This window comes from Macaca nemestrina, chromosome 5, assembly GCF_043159975.1.
Source record: "Macaca nemestrina isolate mMacNem1 chromosome 5, mMacNem.hap1, whole genome shotgun sequence".
Taxonomy (NCBI): domain Eukaryota; kingdom Metazoa; phylum Chordata; class Mammalia; order Primates; family Cercopithecidae; genus Macaca; species Macaca nemestrina.
The window spans coordinates 151406689-151424579 of NC_092129.1; the positions used below are offsets into that span (position 1 = coordinate 151406689).

The 17891-nt window shown below is 47.8% G+C and overlaps 1 protein-coding gene across 2 annotated transcripts; it reads right to left on the minus strand.

Annotated features, from left to right (window-relative positions):
• Nucleotides 1-563: 563 nt before the first annotated feature.
• On the minus strand, nt 564-16524 carry LOC105497655 (MHC class I polypeptide-related sequence B-like). Of its 2 annotated transcripts, none has more exons than XM_071097311.1 (6): nt 16395-16524; nt 5610-5864; nt 5061-5348; nt 4194-4472; nt 3942-4091; nt 564-1473 (listed from the first exon to the last, which is right to left on the minus strand). In XM_071097311.1, exons 2-6 carry the CDS (start codon nt 5641-5643, stop codon nt 1406-1408), a joined length of 819 nt encoding a protein of 272 aa, XP_070953412.1. In that variant the 5' UTR covers nt 5644-5864; nt 16395-16524; the 3' UTR covers nt 564-1405. The 2 variants fall into 2 exon arrangements, with proteins under 2 accessions (XP_070953412.1, XP_011767229.2); XM_011768927.3 differs by lacking the exon at nt 16395-16524 and adding an exon at nt 13473-13911.
• Nucleotides 16525-17891: the final 1367 nt, after the last annotated feature.

Sequence of the window (17891 nt, forward strand, 5' to 3'; positions counted from 1 at the left end):
ACGCTGTCTGCCATGACCGCCTTACCTGGGTGGGGCTGAGGTTGCCTTGACCAAGAAGTGCATCACCCATCTGTGTGTCCCAACACCAGCAGTCAGGAGGCATCAAGAAACAAGGTGAGGAATAACCCACCTCTTACATGTCCACTTTCCTGGTTCATTTATGCTTCATTAATTCAGTCCACACCTCCCCAGCAGTCAGTTTATGCCAGAACCTGACTGACTGGAATTCTTCAAAATCAGAAAACCTCGAAGCTCTCTCTATCCCCTCCCCAGTATTATACTTCAGCTCTGTGTCATCACTGGAAGACTCCAACTCTTCAGGGCAGATGTTCCCTCACACGGTCAGTCCCTGAATGTCGGTGCCAGATGTCCCACCTCCACCCCTCCCTAGTCCTTTCTGTTCTGCTGTGAATCTGTCAGTCATCGGGAACTAGCAGGGAAAGCGGACAAGGAGGGGAGGTTGTTTTCACGCTGCACCAAGGCATTGAGACAGACCTCTCGTTCTCCCTGAGCCTCACACTTTATCCGCTCCCAGACGCATGAAATAAAAGAGACTAGAGATGTCTGTTTAAAGAGTAAACATCTATGGTATAAAATTATGCCCACATAATAGTAGACACAGAGTAATGCATAACAGTGTGATGGGGTGAGGGGACCTCAAGGTGACAAGAAAGCTGGTCCTGGGCTGGTCAGGAGGAGTCATTACCAAGACACTCACTCATAAAGCTCACCTACGATAACCTAATTACTACACATGTAATATATTAAAATATCTTAAAATACAATAAAATAGGCCAGGCACAGAGGATAATATAATAAAATAAAATAAATTAAAATGTAATAAAATAGGCTGGGCACGGTGGCTCATGCTTGTAATCCCAGCACTTTGGGAGGCTGAGGCAGGCGGATCACTTGAGGTCGGGAGTTTGAGACCAGCCTGGCCAACATGGCAAAACCTTGTCTCTATGAAAAATGCAAAAATGAGCCGGGTATGGTGGTGCGTGTCTGTAACCCCAGCTACTCGGGAGGCTAAGGCACGAGAAGTGCTTGAACCCGGGAGGTGGAGGCTGCAGTGAGCCAAGATTGTGTCACTGAACTGCAGCCTGGGTGACAGAGTGAAACTCTGTCTCAAAAAAAAAAAAAAAAAATAATACAAAAACAACAGAAATGATGAATCAATTAATATGGTACAGCTGCAAACACCTCATATCTACTAACACTTTGCAGCATCCAACAACAATAAATAAGTGCTGATATTTTCTCTGTTTCATAGGTCAGGAAACAGAGGGAAAGTGCTGGTGAGATCCAGGCAGGGAGTTGAATCCTGGCCGCCTGTCTGTAGAGTCTAGGCACCCTCAGTGGAGCCAGTGGACCCACGAGCTGACATCAGAGGCTGAAATTCGAGCTATGTGGCATCCCTGTGGTCTCCCGTCCCAACCGGGTGTTGATCCAGGGTCCGCAGGCTCACGAGCTCTGGAGAAAAGAGGGAAACGGGTAAATGCTCCACTGGGTGCAGTGTTCTGTTTATTCCCTGAGGACTTTTCTCTCTTCAGTTGCTCCAAAACCAGATTCACCCTTTCTCTGAGGGAAGATGAGGCCCCCACTTTTTTCTTCCTCCCTCCCTGCTTTTCCCAGTTCCTGCCAGTTCCCTCTCATCACTCCATCAACATCAGCCCCTGCCCTTGCCCACCACTCATTGTGCAGGGAGTGAAAGGGCCACAAGAATAAAGGACAAGACCTAAGAGGGAATCCAGTGCCCTCCCCTCCTCTCAGACCTGACCAGTCCTGTTACAGCGAGAGGCCTCCCCAAAGAGAGGCCCTGACTCTTGCTCTCAGTCCCCAGGCCCTCCTCTCCTGCAGAGGCACCTGCACACCAGGGCAGGCCCTGCCCACTGTGGGCTCTGCCCTCTATCTGCAGCTCAGTGCTCCTTCCCTCCCAGCCCTGAGCAGACAGCTCCTAACTGGGAATCCCATCAGGAAGGCTGGGGGGCCCAGCAGGCCCAGCATGGAAAGATGTGGCTGCCAGAGGATCTGCACCTGATGTGACCCTGGGACCCGCACCTTGCTTGAGGAGGCCTGGCCTCTCCTGACCCTCAGCACCCACCGAGGCCTGTGACCTGCTCTTGAGTCACCACTGCTCCTGCCTGGTCCACTTACCCCTGGAAACGCAGCTCCAACCCAGGGCTGCTGCTTGGTGAGGGTGTGAGGCCTTCCTGCTCTGTCCCGAGCAGGGATTCTACCTAGGCCACTGCCCTTGCAACCTACAAGGGATTTTCTCCATGTGGAGTAGCGGAGACCCCTTAGCCTGAGGCTGCCTCCGCCCGCCCTCTGCACCTGGGAACTGCCACTGCCATAGCCACCATCTCCCACACAGACCCTCCTGGAGAGGGAGCTCCAAATTTGAGTTCCTGTGTCATATAATATGTTTTACAATATTAGAGGAAATCGTATTAAGATTATAGAGCTAAAATTATGAGTATCTTTACTGGACATCAACATTGAAAGCAGGAATTTTGAGAAACTGGTACATGAACTTCATACCCTTTTCCTGGCCAAAACCCCAGTGACCTATGAGGAAACCATTCCTGCCCACAGGGAAGCAGAACCGACAATCCCTCTATGGGAGACACCACAGGTGAGAGCAGGAGCGACCACAGACCTGCGCTGCCCCTGCTGTGGGTGCCTCCTGGACGGGGCCCTCTTGCTGCAGGGCAGAGGATGAACCTTCCCATCTGCTCAGGCCTGAGGGGCCGACTGACAGCGCAATTAGGTTCAAGGATGAGAAACCAGCACCCCTACCGCTAGACACACAGAAGTGGGGAAAGACTCAGGTCTCCTGGACACCCCAGCCTCTCACTGTCCCCTGCATGGCCTGTTTTTGCAGAAACACAAAACTTCCTGCTGTCTCTTTTCATCTCCCGCCAAACAACCTGACTGGGGGGGAAAAGATTCTGACCGTCCCTTACTCCAAATTTACCAGGCAGTGACTACCTTGAGAAAGGGAAATTGGCTCAGGGAGGGCAAGGTGAGGCCACAGAGCAGAGAACAAATACCCAAAAACATGGGCCCTGGGGACTGTGTCCCTCAGGGACTGGAGAAGGAAACACTCGGAGGTGGGATGAAAACAGGGACCACAGCTGCCCTGATGAGGGACTGGGTTCCGCTCCTCAAATGGCCCAGGAACATCTGCTTATCTACTCATCCATGTCATCTGCAAGGAAACTCTAGGAGGCCAGGCGGTAGGAACCTGGAAAGAGCGGGGCCTTGAGTGGCCCAGAGGACACAATACCCCCGAGAAAGCTCCTGGAGGAGGTGCATGGGGAGCTGCAAAGTGGACAGAGATGGCCGTGTGTGCTCAGGACCCTCTCTGTTACAAGGGGTCTCCAAAGGGCTACACAGGCGGGGCCCCCAGGCTGGGCCTCACAGGTCTTTTTCTGGGTGTCCACCCCGATGGCTGCAGAAATAGGGGAGAGGGATGCAGAGAGGAAGGGACTAGGGGCACCGCCTCTCCTCAGATTCCTCTCCAGTTTCTGGCCCTCCCCAGATTATAGCCACCTTTACTATTTGCTCCCTCTGAGGCCATGATCATCCAGGCCCTCAGCAATCAGCACGTGATTCCCAGTTCACACCACCTGGATGCGCCCTAGTGAGCCTGAGAGACATAGAGACCAGCATGGGGACAAAGCAGGCACCGCAGCCCTCCCTGCTGCCCACTGCTCACCTGCAGCAGGAGGCCACAGCCGGACATCTGACCCTCGCTTGGGAAGAACTTAGCGGTGTAGATGGAGACGCTGCTCCCATTCCCCTCCCAAATTCCCCAACTTCCATCCCCTGTTCCAGAAGCCTTGTCACCAACAAGCCTATTTTTGCAGGAGCAAGGAGGGGGCTCTACTGCCCGGACAGGGGCCTTACCATCTCCAGAAACTGCTCCCTTTTCTCACCTGGACCCTCTGCAGCTGATGTTTTCTTCTTACAACAAAGGACATAGAGAATAATAACAAAAATAGCAGCAGCAGCAGCAGCAACAGCAGCAGCGACAGCAAGAACATATGGAATGTCTAGCCATTGACTCTGAAACACCAGCACTTTCCCTGAAAAAAAGTTATAACTTGTTATACACTGAGCAGAGAGCCACAGCCGTCCCTGCTGTCCCTACCGTGGCCTGACCCTCTCCAGGGTCACCCCAGGCTCACCAGAGGGCACAGGGTGAGTGCTGTGATTCCCGCTGTGTTCCATGTAGCAGGCGAACCTCTGCTCCTCGCCTTGGCGAATCCTGGTGGCCACCCAGGTCTCGTAGGTTCCATTCTGATCAGGCAGGATCCCCCCCCACTGCTGGGCATCGTGGTTCAAAGACACCCCATCCTGACGCCAGGTCAGTGCGATATTCCGGGGATAGAAGCCGGAAGCCCTGCATGTCACGGTGATGTTGCCCTCTGAGGCCTCGCTGTGGGTGACGTTCACCATGGGGGGCGCTGGAGAAGAAAGGGCAGAGCCAGTGAAGCCCTGCTCCCCTCTAAGGGAGATGCAGGGAACGGGGCTGCTCCTCTCCACTGTTCTCACTCTGGCTAAAGCCCTCCAGGACCCCTGACCTGCAAGTCTGTCCTCACCCTGGGGCCCAGTTCCTCCAGGCTAGCAGGAGGATGGACCTTGGGACTGTGGCCTCAGGCTCTGGGATCCCCGCATTGATGCTGAGGAGGGGGATGTTGGGATGGACTCCTGGGTCGTGGGGCCAGGAAGGAACTCTCTGGGATGGGCAGGCTGGGAGGCAGAGGGGGCAGCCCTGGCCCTGAAGGCTTCCTCTCCTGCCTGACACCCGCCACAAGCTCAGGATTCGGTCAGAGGGCCCGCCGCTTTCCCAGGTTACAACACTGGAAGGTTCAGTCCCTGACTCACTGTCTTTATCCAGTGGCTCTAACGATAGAGGCAAATCAGGACACAATATGCCAACAGGAAATGCTTGCATCCATAGCACAGGGAGGGTTTCCCTGGACAGAGTTGGGAGGCGGAGGCAACTCTAGCAGAATTGGAGGGAGAGGAGAGCCCCTGGCCAGGGTTGGTACCTGTTCTCCTGACGGCCACCCCGGATTCTAGATATCGCTGTAGTTTCTTCAGGCAGTCTGCTTGCACAGCGCGATAGTGTGTCTTGGTCTTCATGGTATCTTCCTTCCAGAAATTCCTGATGTTCAGAGCCAGGGTCTGAGCTCTGGAGGACTGGAGCTCTGTCCATTCCTGAGTCTCCAGGTTTTGGGAGAGGAAGAGCTCGCCATCGTAGTAGAAATGCCGCAAGCCCCCGGTGCTGTTGTCTTCATGAATCTCACAGACCTTAATCTCCTGGAGAGAATGCAAGCCTGCCCCCACCCAGCAGTGACTTCTCCATTCCCGAAACCATCACCTTTCTACTGAAGTGAGGAACTCAGCCCAGGGGGTACCCCTCCCTGGCCCTCCTCCATGCCACCCCGTGTGGGTTGAGTGCCGGCTCACCTCCCTGCTGAGATCCACTGACCCCCATTTGTCACCCCTAGCCCGAGCCAGATTCAGTGGGAAGACAGGTCCCTGCTCTCTCCCCCTAACTTTTCTGGAAAAAGCCTCTCCCCGCTGCCCACTCTCACCTCCTTTCTGGCCTTTGATATGAGCCAGGGTCATCCTGAGGTCCTTCCTGTTCTCTATCAAGTCCCCAGTCTCTGTGTCCCAGGTCTTAGCTCCCAGGACATCTTCTGCCCACTGTCCCTGGGGCCTTGCCCTGCATTTCTGCCTGTCATAGAGCAGGAAGAGCTGACCATCCAGATGTCCCTCAGCGAGAAACCCTGACTGCACAGATCCATCCCGGGACAGCACCGTGACATTGTAACGAAGACTGTGGAGCTCTGGGGAAGAGGAAATCACAGATGAAACTTCTTCCTGGAAATAACTTAACATCGATGTTTAACACACAGGTCTGTCCCAAGCTTCCTGAGGAGGCAGGAAATGCACACGGGCAAAGGGACAAGAACGAGGATTTCAGATACAAGGAAAACTGTGAGGGTGGGAGGACAGAGGAGGGGACTGACGAACAGAAGAAGGGGGAATGGAGATGGCAAACTTGTAGGCCAAGTGCCAGGACTGGGTGGCCACAAGCCCCCTAAGGGAATAGGGGCCATGGGGTGAGGCTGCCCTGAAGGGGCAAGGGAAGGCAGTGGTGGAAGGAAGGTCTTGCCAGAGGGGACGGGGGGAATGGGAAGGGACTCAGGCTCAGGGGGACCCATGTCCAGTGTGGCTGTGGTGCACAGGTGAGGGTGAGATGGAGGCAAGGGGAGCTGCCTTGAGAAAAGACTCATCATGGGGCATGGCGGGGACAAGGGAGGGGGTGGTCATGAGGCACAAGGGGTAGGAAGGTTGTAGCCCCAGGGAAGCTTATAGTGGGGTCAGTATCCCAGAGGGGAGCAATGGTGTGGGCTTGGGTCCAAAGTGGAGGAGTGGCATGACAAGGCCCCAGGACAGCAAGTGGGTGGAACAGCTAGTGTCCACTGGGGTGAGCAGGTGACAAAGAGTCAGTTGATCTTTTCAGCAAATAGTTCTGGGGGCACTGGTTGTTCAAATAAAATAAAATTGGACCCTTAATTTGTAGTATATACAAAAATTAACTCAAAATGAATCAAAGACCTAAACTCTACACTCAAGAACTAAAACCTAAAAATTTCTTAGAAGCAAACATTGGGGATAATCTTCATGACATAGGATTTGACAGTGCTTTCATGGATATGACGCCAAGGCACAGATAGAATAGAAAGAACTGACAAACTGGACTCATGAATATTCAAAACATCTGTGCATCAAAGGGCACAATCAGAGTGAAAAAGCAATCAACCCCTGAAATGAAATAAAAATTGCAAGTCGGCCGGGCGCGGTGGCTCAAGCCTGTAATCCCAGCACTTTGGGAGGCCGAGACGGGCAGATCACAAGGTCAGGAGATCGAGACCATCCTGGCTAACACAGTGAAATCCCGTCTCTACTAAAAAATACAAAAAAATAGCCGGGCGAGGTGGCAGGCGCCTGTAGTCCCAGCTACTTGGGAGGCTGCGGCAGGAGAATGGCGCAAACCCGGGAGGCAGAGCTTGCAGTGAGCTGAGATCCGGCCACTGCACTCCAGCCTGGGTGACAGCACGAGACTCTGCCTCAAAAAAAAAAAAAAAAAAAAATTGCAAGTCATATATCCGATAAGAGATTAGTTTCCAGAATATGTAAAAAAGTCTGACAAAAACAACAAAACAGTCAACCCACTAAAAAATGGGCAAAGTAGCCATGAGAAGCTATGTGGGGGAAAAAATGGGCAGAAGACTTAAATCGCCAATTCTTCAAAGAAAATATAAAAATGATCAACAAACACATGAAAAGATGCTCAATACCAGTAGTCACTAGGAAAATGCAAATCAAAACCACAATGAGATACCACCTCAAACCAATCAGGATGGCTATTATCTCTCACACACACACACACACACACACACAGAGCAAGGTTGGCAGAGAGGTAGAGAAAATGAAGCCCCTGTGTACTGCTTCTCTTTCTGGATATATACCCAAAATAAATAAACATATACCCAAAATAAATAAATATATACCCAAAATAAATAAATATATACCCAACATAAATATATACCCAAAATAAATAAATATATACCCAACATAAATAAATATATACCCAAAATAAATAAATATATACCCAACATAAATAAATATATACCCAAAATAAATAAATATATACCCAACATAAATAAATATATACCCAAAATAAATAAATATATACCCAAAATAAATAAATATATACCCAACATAAATAAATATATACCCAACATAAATAAATATATACCCAAAATAAATAAATATATACCCAACATAAATAAATATATACCCAAAATAAATATATACCCAACATAAATAAATATATACCCAAAATAAATAAATATATACCCAAAATAAATAAATATATACCCAACATAAATAAATATATACCCAAAATAAATAAATATATACCCAAAATAAATATATACCCAACATAAATAAATATATACCCAAAATAAATAAATATATACCCAACATAAATAAATATATACCCAACATAAATAAATATATACCCAAAAATAAATAAATATATACCCAAAATAAATAAATATATACCCAAAATAAATAAATATATACCCAAAAATAAATAAATATATACCCAAAATAAATAAATATATACCCAAAAATAAATAAATATATACCCAAAAATAAATAAATATATACCCAAAAATAAATAAATATATACCCCAAAATAAATAAATATATACCCAAAAATAAATAAATATATACCCCAAAATAAATAAATATATACCCAAAATAAATGAATATATACCCCAAAATAAATAAATATATACCCCAAAATAAATAAATATATACCCCAAAATAAATAAATATATACCCCAAAATAAATAAATATATACCCCAAAATAAATAAATATATACCCCAAAATAAATAAATATATACCCCAAAATAAATAAATATATACCCCAAAATAAATAAATATATACCCAAAAATAAATAAATATATACCCAAAAATAAATAAATATATACCCAAAAGAAATACCCAAAATAGATAAATATATACCCAAAAGAAATACCCAAAATAGATAAATATATACCCAAAAGAAATGAAATATTTGCCAATATCCGAAAGGTAGAAGTAACCCAAGTGTCCACTGTCTGAGGAATGGATAACCGAGATGTGGTACATACATATCATGAGTATTATCCATCTTTAAAAGGAATGAAATTCTGACCCACACTACAACCTGGATGAACTTCGAAAATATTATTATTATTGTTTTATTTTTTATTTTTTTAGAGATGGAGTTTCCCTCTTATTGCCCAGGCTGGAGTGCAGGGGCCTGATCTCAGCTCAATGCAACCTCCGCTTCCCAGATTCAAGCGATTCTCCTGCCTCAGCCTCCTGAGTAGCTGGGATTACAGGCACCTGCCACCATACCCGGCTAACTTTTAGTATTTTTAGTAGAGATGGGGTTTCACCATGTTGGCCAGGCTGGCCAGGCTGGTTTCGAACTCTGAAACTTGGGTGATCCACCTGCTTCAGCCTCCCAAAATGCTGGAATTACAGGCATGAGCCACTGTGCCCACCGAATCTCAAAAATATTATAAGTGAAATAAGCCAGAAACAAAAAGACAAACAACAAACATTACATGATTCTACTTAAATGAGGTATCTAGAGTGGTGACATTCATAGAAACAAAAAGTAGAATGGTGGTTACCAGGGGCCAGAGGTAGCGAGGAATGCGGAGTTACCGATTAATAGGTACAGAGTTTTGGGTTGCACAAAAATGTGAATGTAGCTAATGCCACTGAGTATACACTTAAAAGTGGTTAAAACAGTAAAATTTATGTAATGTATACTTTACCACAATTAAACATTTAAAGAACAAGAAATATCAGTCCTATTCAAACTGTTCTGAAAAACAGAGAAGAAGGGAATACTTCCAAACTCATTTTACAAAGCCAGGAATATCCTGATACCAAAACCAGGCAAAGACACATCAAAAAAAGAAAACTGCAGGCCTATATCCCTGATGAACAATGATGCAAAAATTGTCAAGGAAATACTAGCAAACCAAATTCAACAATACATTAAAAAGATCATTCTTTATGATCAAGTGGAATGTATTCCAGGTATGCAAGGATGATTTAACACACACAAATCAATCAATGTAATATGTCATATCAACAGAATAAAGGACAAAAGCCATATCACCATTTCAATTGACACTGAAAAAGCATTTGATAAATTCAACATCCCTTCATGATAAAAACTCTCAAAAAACTAAGCATACAAGGAACAGACCTCAATATAATAAAAGTCATATATGACAAACTCACAGCTAGTAACATACTGAATGGGGGAAAACTGAAAGCCTTTTCTCTAAGATCTGGAATAAGACAAGGATGACTAATTTTACCAGTTATGCAACACAGTACTGCAAATCCTAACTAGAGCAATCAGACAGGAGAAAGAAATAAAAGGCATCGAAACGGGAAAAGAAGTAGTCAAATTATCATTGTTTGCAGATCTTGAGGTCTGATGCTTGGAAAAAACTAAAGACTCCACCAAAAAACTATTAGAACTGAAGAACAAATTTAGTAAAGTTGCAGGATACAAAATCAACAGTAAAAAATCTGTAGCATTTCTACATGCCAACAGAAAATAATCTGAAAAAGAAATCAAGAAACGAATCCCATTTACAACAGCTACAAATAAAATAAAATACTGAGGAATAAACTTAACTGAAGAAGTGAAAGATTTCTCCAATAAAAACTACAAAACAGTGATGTGGCTGGGCGTGGTGGCTCACGCCTGTAATCCCAGCACTTTGGGAGGCCGAGGCAGGTGGATCACCTGAGGTTGGGAGTTCAAGACCAGCCTGACCAATGTGGAGAAACCCTGTCTCTACTAAAAATACAAAATTAGCCAGGCACAGTGGCACATGCCTGTAATCCCAGCTACTTGGGAGGCTGAGGCAGAAGAATCGCTTGAACCTGGGAGGCGGAGGCTGCGGTGAGCCAAGATCACTCCATTGCATTCTAGCCTGGGCAACAAGAGCGAAACTCCATCTCAAAAACAAAAAACAAAAAACACTTATGCAAAAAATTGAAGAGATATTCCATAAAAAATGGAAAACATACTCCATGTGCATGGATTGGAAGAATCAATTCTGTTAAAATGTCCATACTACCCAAAGCAATCTACAGATTCAGTGCAATCCCTATGAACACACTAATGGCATTCTTCACAGAAATAGTAAAAATAATCCTAAAATGTATATGGAACCACAAAAAAACCAGAATAGATAAAGCTATCCTGAGCAAAATGAACAAAACTAGAGGAATCACATCATCTGACTTCAAATTATACTACAGAGCTACTGTAACCAAAACAGCATGATACTGGCATAAAAACAGACACACAGACCAATGAAACAGAATAGAGAACCTAGAAACAAATCCATACATCTACAGTAAACTCATTTCCAACAAAGGTACCAAGAACACACACTGGGCAAAGGAGAGTCTCTTCAATAAATGATGCTGGGGAAACTAGACATCCCTATATAGAAGAATGAAACTAGACCCTATCTTTCACCATATACAAAAATCAAATCAAAATGGATTAAAGATGTAAATCTATGACCTCAAACTATGAAACTATAAGAGAAAACACTGGGGAAACTCTCTACGATGTTGGACTGGGCAAAGATTTTTTAAGTAATACCCCACAAGCACAGGTAACCAAAGTAAAATTGCATAAATGGGATCATACCAAGTTAGAAAGCTTCTGCACAGCAAAGGAAACAATAAACAAAATGAAGAGACCATCTAAGAATGGGAGAAAATATTTTCAAACTATTCATCTGACAAAGGATCAGTAACTGAAACATATAAGGAGCTCAAACAACTCTATAGAAAAAAAAATCTAATAATCCAATTTAAAAATGAGCAAAAGATCTGAATAATCATTTCTCAAAAGAAGACATACAAATGGCAAACAGGTATATGAAAAGGTGCTCAACATCATGCGCCATCAGATGAAGGCAAATCAAAACTCTTACGATACAACATCCCACCCCAGATAAACTGGCTTTTATCCAGAAGACAGGCAAATAAGGAATGCTGGTGAGGATGTAGCAAAAGGGAACCCTTGCCCACTGTTGGTGGGAATGTAAACTAGTACGACCACTATGGGAAACAATGTGCAGAGGTTCTTCCAAAAACTAAAAATATAATAGAACTGTCATATGCTCCAGCACTCCCACTTTTAGGCATATACCCAAAAGAAAGGAAATCGGTATATTAAACAGCTGTCTACATTTCCATGTTTATTGCAGCACTATTCAAAACAGCCAAGATCTGCAAGCAACCTAAGTGTCCATCGCAGACAAATGGATAAAGAAAATGTGGTGTACATGTGTATGTCGAGTACTATTCAGCCACAGTGTCATTTGCAAAGAACTGGAGGTCATTATGTGAAGTGAAATAAGCCAGGCCCAGACAGACACACTTTGCATGTTCTCACTTATTTGTGGCAGCCTAAAATTAAAACAATTGACCTCATGGGGAGAGACAATAGAATGATGATTACCAGAGGCTGAGAAGGGTAGTGGGGAGTGGGGGAGTGGGATGGTTAATGGGTACAAAATATAGTTAGAATGAATAAGATCTAGTAGATAGCACAGCCGGGTGAGTAAAGTCAACAACAATTTATTGTACATTTAAAAATAACTGAAAGAGCATAATGGGATTGTTTGTAGCACAAAGAAAGGATAAATGCTTGTTGTGATAGATACTGCATTTACCCTGATGTGATTATTACATATTGTAGGCCTGTGTTAAAATATCCCAGGTACCCCATAAATATATACATATATATCTACTACATACCCAAACAAAAGTTAAAAATTAAAAACAAAGCAAGGGGTGGGAGTGCTGGCCAGAGAGAGAAAACCAAAGTAGAGGGAGAGATTCTCAGCCTGAGGAAGGGCCTGCCAAAAGGAGTAGTGCTGGAGGGGGAACAGTGGCACTGCAAGCAGGCAAAACAGATTTTAGGTATGTGGTGTAGGGAGTGAGAGCCCACTGGGGTCAAGGAACCAAAAGAAAAGAATGAAGGTCAAGGAACAGTTGGCCCAACGGCCTGTTTTAGGTCTGGGTTGGGGAGGGGAGATGGGCAGAGCAAGAACTGGAGGGCGGCATGACCATGCGGCAGGAGTGACTGTGGGAGAACTTGAGGTAGGGTGAGGACAGGAGGGGAGGGTGGGACTTGGGAAAGATGAGAACTTGCTGAGGGCCCAAGGCAGCTGGGCAAGAAGTGGGAGCAGTGCAAGGTCCCAAGGTGGAGAGGGGCAGAGGGACCCGGGAGGGATGGTTCAGCACCTGTGGGCTGGAGGGTGGGGTCCTCAAGAAGGTGAGGCTGAGGATGAAGGAGTGGGGAAGGGGCCGCCGTGAGGCAGAGTCCAGAGGAGGCACCTGCGCTAGAGAGGAGGGGGCATCTGCACTGCCCTGTGCCCTGCCTAAGGCCCAGCTGCCATTAGCACCAGGGCTCCCCTTGGGTGGTCTGGAGGGGAGTGGGATGGAGGGAAGACCCCCAGAAAAAAGGCAGCACCAGAAAGTTAGGGTCAGGGACAGTTGGGAGTGGGAGGCATAGGGGCAGCACTGGGTGAAGGCTGCTTGTAGGAAAGGCCCATAAGGGAGGCAGGAGGGACCTTCGGTGGCGGGGGCAGGGGATGAGGGCAGAGGACACCCTAGAAATGGCGACAACGGCCGCGTCCGGCTCCCCGCACCACCGACAGCGCACCTGAGCCCCGCCCTGACAGCACAGCGCTCGCCGCTACCCACCCGACCGCCCGAAACGCCCCGCTGCTCCCGCTCCGCCGAGGACCGCCAGGAACAGCACTCACCAGTAGCGGCTCCCGGACGTGCAAAAGGGAATATGCTGGCCAGAAATAGCAAGACCCGGCCCGGTCCCATGGCCCCGACGTCCCCACCCTCTCAGCGGCTCAAGCAGTGGCGAACTGAGCTAAGCCCGGGGGAATGCGCGGCAGAAACTTAATCACCTGGCCCGGCCCCGACCACTCATCCAATGAAACTGGGGCCCGGAACTTAGGACCAATCAGGAGCGGAGAGGGCGGGGCCACGCTCGGAAGAGAAACTTCCGGCGGGCTGGAGACCTGGGGAGATTTAGAAGGCGGGACTTGGCGCCCAGAAAAGAGGAGCACGCGGGAGCGCAGCCTAAAGCAGGAACGAGCTTCGAGTAGCTGAGAGTACAGCTCCAACTTCATGAGCACGGCCAGGGCCCTGCCCGCCCTCCCGGCATCGCGACCACCCATCCCCACACCCCCACCCCTAGGAGCGCGGGCCTCACCAAGCCCCATTCGCCGGCCGCCCCATCAGACCGGCTCTCGCTGGCTTGTTCCTTCCAGGACAGACAACGCGTGGCTATTCTCCCAACACACTCCCTTAACCGCGCACAGTGTCACTGGCAATGAGACTAGTGACCAGATTTGCAGACCTGTTTCCAGATCTCAGCCACCTCTGCCTCTCAGAAGCACCTGCCCCAGTAGAACAGCTCAGACCACAAACTCTCTTAGACGTTTCAGCTTTATAATCTCCTTCTCCTCCCTTTGACTCAAAGCCAGGCCCCCCCTTTCACCCCCTTATATCCTTTAAGTGTCTGAGGTCTCCCAGGGCCGCCTCTCTATTCAGTCCCTGGGTGATCACAGGGCCAACGAGGCGGCTCCCCATGGTTCACTACAACAAGCTCTTTCCAGACTCCCTTTTCCAGCCTGATTTAGGACATCTGTACCTCTGGGACCATAGTCCCCTTCAATGTGGCAGATCTACAAGGACTCTCTACACATCTCCCACCACATCATCCTCTCTTCCTCCTCAGTTTCTCTTAAGAGCATCACCATCCTTGGTCCCTTCTGATTTCCTCTTTCCCCTTCATCTCCGGGAGTCAAAGTCAGCTCCTCCAATCCTATTTCAATCCCACAGCCACAATGTTAGTCTAGGCTTCCCCCTCCCTTCAGCCTAGATTACTGCACAGGCTTCCTAAACACTGTGCCTGCCTCAGTTACAACCAGAGTGCTCCAAGCCACCCACAGCGCCCCATCTGCTGAATGTCACACATGATGGATGCTTCTACTCTGTCATGGAAACCACAGCTGCCATAACCTGCTGTCTGGCACCACCCCCATTTCTCTGGTGACATCTCCCCAGGGTTGCAGTAAAAGTGGGCTCTGGGATCTCCTCACCCTATTCCACCAGGATGCCGCTTCTCAAGCAGTTTCCCTCTTCCAGGTTACTGTCACCTCTGACTTGGAACCCATCAGACCGCACCATAGCCTTAAAATCTTCCCAATGAGGCTGTTCTGAGTGCAGTGGTGTTTACAACTAATTGATTACAATCAGTTATAGATGTCTTTGTTTCTTCTTACTCCCACTGTTTCACTTGACTAGCCTTTAAAAGAAAAAGAAAAGAAAAAAGAAAAAAAGGAAAAAAATCTTCCAGGGTAGATAGTGGTGATGGTGGCACAACCTTGTGATTATGCTAAAAGACACTGAGCTGTACACTTTAAAAGGATAAATTGTGTGGCATATGAATTCTCAATTCTCAGTAATAAGAATGCTGTCTGGAAAGCCTCTTTCTACTAAGAGAATTGCCTTGTCCCCAATGTGCATCTCTTAGTCGCTGGGACATCTAGGCAGTGGTCTTCAAACCTAGCCACTGCGTAGAACCACCTGGAGAGTTTTAATATCCGTGTTCCCAGGCCACAGCCACAACCTAGGTTGTTAAATCAGTAAACCTAGGTTGGACCTAAATCTCAGTATCCTTTAAAGTTCCCTACATGTTTCCAATGTATAGTCCAGTCATAGAACTACTGATTTAGCCTGTGGTTTGAACCTTCCTGATAGTACTCACTGTGCCCTGCCTTGAATCTTTTTTAATTTTTTAAATTTTTTAAAGAGAGGAGTCTTGCTCTGTCACCCAGTTGGAATGCAGGGGCGTGATTATAGCTCACTGCAGCCTTGAATGTCTGGGCTCAAGCAATCTTCCCCCCACAGCCTCCTGAGTAGCTGGGACTACAGGCGAGTGCCACCACACCCAGCTGTCACCTACCATCTTCTACCCTATGAACCCTCCAAGATCAGGAAATGTGCCCATTTCTTCTTTGTCAGCCTCACAAACTTTTTTTTTTTAAGTTAACGTATACCTGTCATTACTAACTAGTCCCCCATGATCCCTAGCCTATACTTTTCTGTGGATTAAAATATAATGTATTTGAGAATTTTAACAATTTCTTAGTTTTCCCATTCACATTCACTGATAATTTATTTTGATCCTCATAATTTAGTGAGCACAGCAGGGACTGGGGTCCTTTCCCCACCTCAGAGAGATTATTTTCACGCTAACGGTTGTAAGCCTAGTGAGAGACAGAGAGGGAGATGGACCCAGCCCTTCCCTCCACAGTGTCTACCCTCCCTCTAGGACCTTCTCCCTGTGCCAGCTCCAGCAAAGGATCTCATTCAGCTCACCGCCAAAAAAGACTTTTAATAGTTCAATAAAAATAATGAATATGCAAGGTTTGTTCTAAGGCATTTAGAAGTGGTTTCAGGGAGACATGAAGCCAGTCCTCTCCGGGGCTAGGGGAGGCCAAGATGGTCTTGAGCTCCAGGAGAGTTGCTTCTTAGTGCCCAGGCCTGGGCGTCCCTCCCCCACCAAGCCTCCCAGGTCTTCTGTCCAAAGCCCTCCCCCTCCACCCCACCACCAGCCCCGTCTGCTCTGCCCCAGCAACTACGTTTTCTCCCTCAGCACTTGCCTTATACCCCATGCACTCAGGAGCATAGAGGCGCTTTCCTTCTCGCAGACTTTAGGCGCCACTGCAGGGTCCGGAAAAGAAAGAGAAACGGCCCAGCGCGGTCGCTTACGTAACCCAGGGCGGGGCTGCGCTCCGCCCTCGAAAGCTTTTCTTTTTTTTTTTTCGACGGAGTTTTCCTTCTTGTTGCCCAGGCTGGAGTGCAATGGCGCGATCTCGGCTCACTGTAACCTCTGCTTCCTAGGTTTAAGCGATTCTCCTGCCTCAGCCTCCCTGCTAGCTGGGATTACAGGCATTCACCACCATTCCCGGCTAATTTTGTATTTTTAGTGGAGACGGGGTTTCCTCATATTGGTCAGGCTGGTCTCGAGCTCACGACCTCAGGTGATCCGCCGGCCTCGACCTCCCAAAGTGCTGGGATTACAGGCGAGAGCCACAGCGCCCGGCCTTGCCCGCAAGCGTTTTCAAGTCTGCGGCCCGGAGTTCACTGCGAGGACTGGGATCACCCGTCACCCCGCCCTGGTCTACGGAAAACGAAACGTGTTTACTGATGTAGAAACAGAATAACGGCGCTGGGGAGGGCGGAGCTGCCTTCAGGCTTCTGGTCTCCAGCTGCGGGTCACTCACACCTGCCGCTGTGAAATGCAGCCCCGCGGGGCAGGAATTCCGAGTCCGGGCTGGAGCGCGATCTGGATTGTGACTCGCTTGAAACAGCACCGCGGTGAATTCGGAGCCGGGTGAGTAGGGAAATGCGCCTCAGTCCCTCCCACGGGCCGCCCACGGATTCCAGGATCCGAAAACGCTTCCTGCTGCTCCACCACCCTTGGAAGGCAGAGACCGCCTCTGGGCGGTTCTGATGGAAACGGGCTCTACCGCCCGCAGGAAAACCCACAACTAAGGGGCCAGGAAAAAGCCTCTCAGGGTCCCGCCACTTCAGTGAGGATCCTGATTTACGCCCCGAGTGTGGCCTCCATCAAAGACTGGAGTGACCTTCACTGAAATGATACAAGGGGCCCAGGTCGCTGGGGCTCTCAGAATGCGGTGACAGCGCCGCCTTGCGTCCCTTCCCTGACATGCCCCCGGCGGACGCGGACCCGTTTGTTGGCCTGGAGGCTGGAATACACCGGGGATCAAATGCAGAGAATGCAGAAAAGAGGGAAGGATGGGGGGACGCGTTGAGGAAAGGAGGGAAGAGATAGGAAGAAAAGGGGAGAGAAAAAGTCAAGGAGAGATTTTTTTTTTTTTTTTTTTTTTTTTTTGAGACGGAGTCTTGCTCTGTCGCCCAGGCTGCAGTGCAGTTGCGGGATCTCACTGCAAGCTCCGCCTCCCGGGTTCACGAGTAGCTGGGACTACAGGCGCCCGCCACCACGCCCGACTAATTTTTTGTATTTTTAGTAGAGACGGGTTTTCACCGTGTTAGCCAGGATGGTCTCGATTTCCTGACCTCGTGATCTGCCCTCCTCGGCCTTCCAAAGTGCTGGGATTACAGGCGTGAGCCAC